The 9,444-nt window shown below is 40.2% G+C and overlaps 1 protein-coding gene across 1 annotated transcript; it reads right to left on the reverse strand.

Annotated features, from left to right (window-relative positions):
* Positions 1–6,902: 6,902 nt before the first annotated feature.
* Positions 6,903–9,176, reverse strand: LOC139389443 (E3 ubiquitin-protein ligase TRIM35-like). Its single transcript, XM_071136205.1, has one exon. It carries the CDS (start codon positions 8,990–8,992, stop codon positions 7,193–7,195), a length of 1,800 nt encoding a protein of 599 aa, XP_070992306.1. The 5' UTR covers positions 8,993–9,176; the 3' UTR covers positions 6,903–7,192.
* Positions 9,177–9,444: the final 268 nt, after the last annotated feature.

Raw genomic sequence — 9,444 nt, forward strand, 5'->3', positions numbered from 1 at the left:
GTGTACTGGACAATTTCTTGGTGCCTCTGCATTATCAGTATAAATGACAATATGTTCAGAATTGTATGTATTGATCATTTACAACAGGCCAGCATAGCTGAAATATGGATCAACATGAACACTCATGTGAAATAAAGAGAATAAATAATGGTGTTCTTTGGTAATATTTATCATATATTCATATTATATACAAGAGTCAAGAGTTTAGAACACCTACTCATTCAAGGGTTTGCCAACCGTTTTGAAGGAGTACCGACATATGCTGAGCACTTGTTGGCTGCTTTTCCTTCACTCTGCGGTCCGAATCATCCCAAACATCTAAATTTGGTTGAGGTCGGGGGAGTGTGGAGGCTAGGTCATCTGATGCAGCCCCCCATCACTCTCCTTCTTGGTAAAATAGCCCTTACACAGCCTGTAGGTGTGTTGGGTCATTGTCCTGTTGAAAAACAAATGATAGTCACACTAAACCAAAACCAGATGGAATGGCGTATCCGTGCAGAATGCGGTGGTAGTCATGCTGGTTAAGTGTGCCTTGAATTCTAAATAAATCACTGACAGTGTCACCAGCAAAGCACCCACACTCCATCACACCACCTCCTCCATGCTTCACTGTGGAAACTACACATGAAAGATAATCCATTCACCTACTCTGCATCTCACAAAGACAAGGCGCTTGGAACCAAAAATCTCAAATTTGGACTCATCAGACCAAAGGACAGATTTACACCAGTTTAATGTCCATTGCTCATGTTTCTTGCCCCAAGCAAGTCTCTTCTTCTTATTGGTGTCCTTTAGTAGTGGTTTCTTTGCAGCAATTCGACCATGAAGGCCTGATTCACGCAGTCTCCTCTGAACAGTTGATGTTGAGATGTGTCTGTTACCTGAAATCTGTGAAGCATTCATTTGGGCTGCAATTTTTGAGGCCGGTAACTCTAATGAACTTATCCTCTGCAGCAGAAGTAACTCTGGGTCTTCCTTTCCTGTGCAGGTCCACATGAGAGTCAGTTTCATCATAGCACTCAATGGTTTTGCGACTGCACTGACATTTTCTGGATTGACTAACCTTCATGTCTTAAAGTAATGATGGACTGTCATTTCCCTTTGCTTATTTGACCTGTTCTTGGTCTTTTACCAAATAGGGCTATCTTCTGTATACCACTCTTACCTTGTCACAACACAACTTATTGGCTCAAACGCTTTAAGAAGGAAATAAATTCCACAAATGAACTTTTAACAAGGCACACCTGTTAATTGAAATGCATTCCTCATGAAGCTGGTTGAAAGAATGCCAAGAGTGTGCAAAAGCTGTCATGAAGGCAAAGGGTGGCTACTTTGAAGAATCTCAAATATATTTTAATTTGCTTAACACTTTTTTGGTTACTACATGATTCCATATGTGCTTTTCATAGTTTTGACGTGTTCACTATTATTCTAAAACGTAGAAGATAGTAAACAAAGAAAAACCCTGGAATGAGTAGATGTGTCCAAACTTTTGACTGGTACTTTATATATACACATCTGGAGTTGGGTAGGTTACTTTCTAAATGTAATCTGTTACAGTTACAAGTTACCTGTCCAAAATGGTAATTTGTTACGTAATTTTTGGATTACCCAAATTGAGCCGCATACTGGTAAATCAACTTTGCTTTCAAACTTTGTAATCATCTGTAAAGTTGTTTTTCATGCAAACTAGATAACGTAAACTCACGCAAACTCGTCCATCGCCTTGGTCCGTACAATTGCCCGTATTACAATTGTGCCCCAAAAACGTAATACTTCCAGATCAACTGTAATGTCAATACCATTGTAAAGCACAATTTCTCCCCTTTCCAACAGAATCAATTACATGACCTCCACGCTGCCCGTTTCTGCATAATTCAAGCAGGCAATGAGCCCCGTCGGGTCTTTTTTTTAAATGGCGGGTGGGGAAGCGAAACTAATGCGTGATAGTGAAAAGGAGAGATCCAACTTATCACCTTATCGCCTCTAAAATGTAAATAAAACACTATAAAGAGTTTATATAATGTGTCATTACATACCTATTTGAAGGTTTGTATCGAATTTGAATCGGGTTTTTAAGGGCGGTTGTGCTGCCATCCTGTTAGAAGGTAACAAATTATTTTATTACAATGGTTAAAATGTATTTTCATTGTGTTCCGTGGTGTTATTCGCCTCCTAGTGGAGCTTTCTGGTACTTAGAAAGACTACGCAAACAGGAAGTAGAGAATTTGTTCTGCACGCATAGAAGCAGCTAAAAACAACGCTACGGTGCAGGTATTTCAGTGTAGTTATTTCTTGTCACGCTTCAGCCTAGGAAAATATTTGTTTTAAGTTCGATTCAAGCATTTAGCCAATGATGATAATCTTGTTATTGATAGAGTTGCCTACATATCAATGTTGGTTGCATTTACTCACACAAATTCTAATGCCTTTCATGTGTGTCGTTAGCTGTATTACTTTGCTCGTGCGTCATGCAAACGAATTGTAAAATATACAATAGTGTAGTTTTGTTACTGTTTCTATTGTAATATGCTTTGTTATTCTACATAGATGGTTGTACATTATTAGAGTAATGAAAGGCGTTAACCAATTACCATATGAGTAACAATTAGCTATATGGTTTGGCATCATGCCAGATGCATGGTACCTTAGCACGTGCTTTGTATTTATGCAACTTCAAATGTATAATGTACAGCTACAGTATGTCGGTGTGAATTGAATAAATACTAAAGTATATTATTTTCTGTATTTTGCAGTTTTCAATATATTCATTCAAGAAAAGTCACGCCTTGGGAGTTTTATTGAAGACTTAGTTGTTAGCTATCTGTCTTGATGACATACCTGTACTTCTTTGACAGAAGCCCTCCACAGTGGGACCCCAAAGTATCACCTACAGAATGGGAACATCTCTTCCCTAAAATTGACACCCTTCCAAATGGAAGCCCAGTCCGGCCTGAGGAGGGAGCCTCAGGGGAAGAAAGAGGAGGAGAGGCCTCATAAGGAACAGAAGGAGAGACCCCACAAAGAGGAGGAAAAGTCCAGCAAGCTGAAGAAAATGGGGATTTCCCCACAATTGACTTTTCAGCTCTAGAATGGTCTCCTTAACAGACACTTGAAGTTAGAACCACAGAAGATCAATGACATTGACATAACAGAAGTAATAGTGAACGCTAGTATAGCAACAACAGACTCACGCACAATCAAGATGTAGGGTGGAAACAGGAAGAGAAGAGAGGAACCAGCCAAACAATCTAAAAAGACTGACAAGGTTAGAATCTCTGTTCCACCTCAACACATAACTGAAACAGGAGAACAGAAAACAATCTCAATCAAAAGGATCAAGCCTCTACCTGAGATTGCATTCTGTGGATGGACACTTCATCACACAAAGGGAGAAGTAATTTGAGACCCAAAAGGATGTGACCTGACGTTAACCAAAGAAGTAGACGAGTGGGTGCTCACCATGAATCAGATTGAACCAGTTGAAGGTGAAGAATTAATAGTTGAAATAACGAGAACAAGATTGACCGAAGGGAGTAGCACCTCACTCATTAGAATTGGTCCTACGCCAATACCTAAACAGGAAGAGCTAGAACGACAAAGAGAAACTAAAGCATCAGAACCAGGAGGGTTCTTTACTGACATTTGGAACTTTTTGACAAACTCTAATGATATACCTCAAGACAAAAACATTGTAAAAGCGACATATACAGTGGGGCAAAAAAGTATTTAGTCATCCACCAATCCAATTGTGCAAGTTCTCCCACTTGAAAAGATGAGAGAGGCCTGTAATTTTCATCATAGGTACACTTCAACTATGACAGACAAAATGAGGAAAAAAAATCCAGAAAATCACATTGTAGGATTTTGAATGAATTTATTTGCAAATGATGGTGGAAAATAAGTATTTGGTCACCTACAAACAAGCAAGATTTCTGGCTCTCACAGACCTGTAACTTCTTCTTTAAGAGGCTCCTCTGTCCTCCACTCGTTACCTGTATTAATGGCACCTGTTTAAACTTGTTATCAGTATAAAAGACACCTGTCCACAACCTCAAACAGTCACACTCCAAACTCCACTATGGCCAAGACCAAAGAGCTGTCAAAGGACACCAGAAACAAAATTGTAGACCTGCACCAGGCTGGGAAGACTGAATCTGCAATAGGTAAGCAGCTTGGTTTGAATAAATCAAATGTGGGAGCAAGTATTAGGAAATGGAAGACATACAAGACCACTGATAATCTCCCTCGATCTGGGGCTCCACGCAAGATCTCACCCCGTGGGGTCAAAATGATCACAAGAACGGTGAGCAAAAATCCCAGAACCACACGGGGGGACCTAGTGAATGACGTGAATGACCTGCAGAGAGCTGGGACCAAAGTAACAAAGCCTACCATCAGTAACACACTACACCGCCAGGGACTCAAATCCTGCAGTGCCAGACGTGTCCCCCTGCTTAAGCCAGTACATGTCCAGGCCCGTCTGAAGTTTGCTAGAGAGCATTTGGATGATCCAGAAGAAGATTGGGAGAATGTCATATGGTCAGATGAAACCAAAATATAACTTTTTGGTAAAAACTCAACTCGTTGTGTTTGGAGGACAAAGAATACTGAGTTGCATCCAAAGAACACCATACCTACTGTGAAGCATGAGGGTGGAAACATCATGCTTTGGGGCTGTTTTTCTGCGAAGGGACCAGGACGACTGATCCGTGTAAAGGAAATAATGAATGGGGCCATGTATCGTGAGATTTTGAGTGAAAACCTCCTTCCATCAGCAAGGGCATTGAATATGAAACGTGGCTGGGTCTTTCAGCATGACAATGATCCCAAACACACCGCCCGGGCAACGAAGGAGTGGCTTCGTAAGAAGCATTTCAAGGTCCTGGAGTGGCCTAGCCAGTCTCCAGATCTCAACCCCATAGAAAATCTTTGGAAGGAGTTGAAAGTCCGTGTTGCCCAGCAACAGCCCCAAAACATCACTGCTCTAGAGGAGATCTGCATGGAGGAATGGGCCAAAATACCAGCAACAGTGTGTGAAAACCTGTGAAGACTTACAGAAAACGTTTGACCTCTGTCATTGCCAACAACGGGTATATAACAAAGTATTGAGATAAACTTTTGTTATTGACCAAATACTTATTTTCCACCAAAATTTGCAAATAAATTCATTAAAAATCCTACAATGTGATTTTCTGGATTTTTTTTCTCATTTTGTCTGTCATAGTTGAAGTGTACCTATGATGAAAATTACAGGCCTCTCTCATCTTTTTAAGTGGGAGAACTTGCACAATTGGTGGCTGACTAAATACTTTTTTGCCCCACTGTATCTCAGAATCAGAACCACTCAAGGACGCCACACGAGAAGAAGTAGTGAAGAATGAGTGGTATGAATGGGCTAAGTATACATCAAAAACAAACATAGGATGGACAATTGTATTTTGTGTAGAAATTCACCTTTGTCTGATCTTTTGATAGTACCTGAACTTGCATCATTTGAAGAATGTGTTAAATGTAAAATGTTCAATGTATTCAGAGAAAATATTACATTCCTTTGTGTAACATAGAATGCAGTTTGGCACTAGGTAACACTAAAGGCAGAAGTGAATTAAATAAAAATATATTGGGAGAACATGAATGTGCAACATAAGAACTGAATTGAATGATCCTCATAATGATGGGTTTACTATTGTAAAAAGGAAAGAAAAGTGAAAAAAATGAATGTTTCTACAACTATGGAGATAATGGGATGGATGTGGGAAACACTATAGTTAATTGAATAAACTATTTGGGTAATAGAAACTGCAGGAGTTAGTCAATTTGATAAAGTAATGATTGTAAAAAACAAAGGTAAAATGTGGTAATATAACTCAAGTAACATTATATCTTGAAATGTTAAAGAATCAGGATTAAGGAATAGCTGATTGTTTCTGGATGTGTGGGCATACTACATGCTCATTGCTTCTTCACAATATAATGATTGATTAAGTGTTTTATTCTTTACAGACTAGATCTTTTACTTCTATCTATGTTATTTTTTGGAGATGTTTGGTCTAGTTGGGTTTTGTAAGTGTTTTATGTTTCAAATAGGATCTGGAGATGTTTGGTCCAGGTGATTTGTAAGCTTTATTTTTGTTAATGTTTTTGTCAACTGTTGGTATTGGCCTCCACCCTATATGTCCTTTTAGTGTAGTTTTTGGTGCTAAATAAGCACCAGAGGAGGGTTTTGTGGGAGCGAGATGTACATATAGGGAGAAACATAATACTGTACCACAAGAGAAAGACACACTTGAGGTGCATTTGCCATTCTGGTAAAATGCATTGTCTATTGTATAGGACAGGAAGCCAAAATAAGGCCATGAGAGCATAGAACAGCTGGGCAGAGGGGTCAGAGGGGCAAGGTCAGAGGGACATACAAAGGAGGGGGTCAGCCAAATGATCAACTGATGGACTATAGACATAGGGCATATATTTTTAGGACATGAAGAGAAGAGACACATAGTCTACTAGTCCTAATAAGGACAGACATACCAAAGACCACACCAAGCTGAACATAAGATGGGCATGTATTATTTTTGGGACATGAAGAGGTCCTGTCATCATTATAACTTGACTGAAAGCAGATATGGGCCATTATAACTTGTCTGAAAGCAGATATGGGCGTTATTGGGCGTGATCAAGCAGGAAGCACAGATTGAAAGATAACGGTGGCAGATGGACTGAGGGAAGTAACTTCATTTGCATGTGGGATGGACTCATATGTTGTATGTGTATAAATCAGAGCCAGTGCTCTGGAAAAGGGTGTGTTCCGCGGACCATATGTTTGTATTAAAAGCCTATATTGAATTCACAAGTTCTTGTAAGTGTTACATTCGGTTACGATTCTCCATGACAACTTTTCCAAACCAATGTTTTTATTAACAATTAAAGTGAAAAGACTCAGCCATTGATTTTACAGTTAAAACATATTTGGAGTCATATAAAAAAAGAATATAGTCAAAATATGATTTTTCCATTCTGCTGATTTTCAGAAATAATATTCAGTTACATAAAAAAATTACCTACAGTCATTTTAGTTTCTTCATAAGAACATCCAAATCCATTCCCACACCCTGCATATATTGTACTTATACTATAGTTTAACTGTTGTTCCACTGTTGGAGATCGAGACAGTATCATATTTGTCATCTTATTAATAATCATCTTCTTCTTCTTCGTCTTCATCTTCTTCATATACATCATCTACATCATCTACATCATCTTCATCTTCAGGGTCTGCACATTCATCGTATTCCTCCTCAAATTCATCAATGTCCTCATCGAACATATCATAATCATTGTGGGTGTTCACTGTTAAGCCTCTGACACTTGTGTCCTGTAAGAAGGTCTCATTGGGCTTTTCCACTGTCACACAGGCCTTCACTGGTAAAATCCTCACAGGGTGGAGTTTACAGCCATTAAGGCAAAAAGGAAAGACTTTCTCAGTGAAAGTGTGTGTGAATGTGTGTAGAACTGTCTTATTATCAGGGTCAGAGAATGACAGCTTACCTCCATCCCAGTCCAGCTGCACTCTGATCCTCAGGGGTTTCTGTCTCACAGTAAGGAGAGTGTCTGACCCTGATGGAGAATGTGTATCATATTTACCACCAGTGAATCGGATTTGCCAGTATCCATTCTTTACTTCTTCCTTCCTCTGGAAAGATTCTGTAATCACACCCAGTGACCAGTGAGTATTGTCCCCAACCTCAATGTCCCAGTTGTGTGTCCCTGAATTAAAGCCTTCGGAGCCTAGGACCATTCTAAAGGTATCAAACCTCTCTGGGTTGTCAGGAAGCTGCCGTGTTTCATCACTGTCATTGATGCTGTCTTCATCACGGTGTCTCACACTGGTCAGATCATCAGACAGGATGAGATGTGGTTGGGAAGTATTGGGGTTCAGAATCACAGGAGTGTATTTCACAATCTCATGCATCTTCTCCCAGACTCTAAATTGCAGGTTGCCCAAGTATTTAGCCACATCTATCAGCACTCCTGAGACCAGCATTGGATCTGGCAGTTTGCATTGGGCTCTTTCCTTTGTGGACTCATAGTTCTGCAGAAATGAGAGGTCTTCAGCTTTCAGCTCCTCCTCTAAGAATCTGATTGTGTTTGCAAGTGATGATATCTCTCTGCTCATTTCTTCAATATTTTCTTTCATCACTCGATTCTTGTGCTCTTCTTCCTCTTTTAGTTCAGCTATCCTGGCTGCCTCTTCCTCTCGTAGAAACTGGTGAAGCTTCTCAAACTGCCCCTTAATTTGACCCTCTGTGTGCTGGGCCTGGCTCAAGATGTGTTCAGCACAGGTTTGGCTAATTTTACTAAAGACCGCAAGCTTCTCCTTTAAGGAATTCAGTGCTGTCTGGAGTTCTTCCTTCTGATCCTGTGCAGCTTCATCTATGGGGCTACAGTTATGGTTTTTGTGGTTTTTTGAAGTCTGACATACCACACAGATTGGCTTTTTATCCTCCAGGCAGAAGAGTTTGAATTTCTCACTGTGCAAACTGCAGAGCACCTCAGACCTTGCTGTATCCATTAAGATCCTCTTCTTGCACACAGGGCATTGCCGAGAATCTTTCTGGTTCCAGAATTCATGTAGACAGACTGTGCAGACTTTGTGGTGGCATGACAGTATAACAGGATCCCTGAGGATGTCGTGGCACACAGGACAGGATATTTGGCTGTCTCTCTGTAGTTTCTCAGCGAGATTGTTGTGGTTCATCTTCCTCAGGATCTCTAGTGACACCTTCACAGCTCCCTCATAGCTTGAGGTCTTGATCATCTTATCCACAGTGGTTAGCCTGTCCGTGTTCTCCAGCTTGCTCTTAGGGAAGGGAGGAAAATCGCCGAGCACAACCTGAGTCAGGTACCACTGGAATGTTTTAAGGTCTTCAGTGATTAGCTCATTTAAAATGGCTAACAGCAGTTCAGGAACAGGAATGGGTGTTTCCATCATCGATCTGCAGATACAGGACTACAGAATGATTTACTTGCCTTTTTAATAACCTTCCCTTCTAACTGTCCGTTATTGGCGTTTCCAATTTTCTATCTGTTTCTACTAAAAATGTAAATCCCAGTCTTGTGTTGTGTGTCAGAAAGAGTGAGAGAGTGAACAACCGCAACGAAACCTGATGCCTGTGAGAGGCGAGCTTGTCTTCCTGTATTCGGATAACAAGTCAAGGGGTGGAGCTTAGAGAAACTAGGTCACATAAAAATGGTGTACAGTTTTCTTCCCCATTCTGAATGACAGATAAATAGGAGGTGGGACATTGGCATGCCAAGGCTGTAATCAGCATGGCACACATTGGTGAATGTTGACATAAATATATTGTGTATAACAGACTGGAACTGTATATACATACAGTTGAAGTCGTAAGTTTACATACACTTAGGTTGGAGTCATTAAAA

Source organism: Oncorhynchus clarkii, chromosome 30 (assembly GCF_045791955.1).
Source record: "Oncorhynchus clarkii lewisi isolate Uvic-CL-2024 chromosome 30, UVic_Ocla_1.0, whole genome shotgun sequence".
Lineage (NCBI taxonomy): Eukaryota > Metazoa > Chordata > Actinopteri > Salmoniformes > Salmonidae > Oncorhynchus > Oncorhynchus clarkii.

Bases quoted from the DNA above. Each gene is read 5' to 3' on its own strand.
- LOC139389443 (XM_071136205.1), bottom strand. From the start codon at position 8,992: ATGATGGAAACACCCATTCCTGTTCCTGAACTGCTGTTAGCCATTTTA.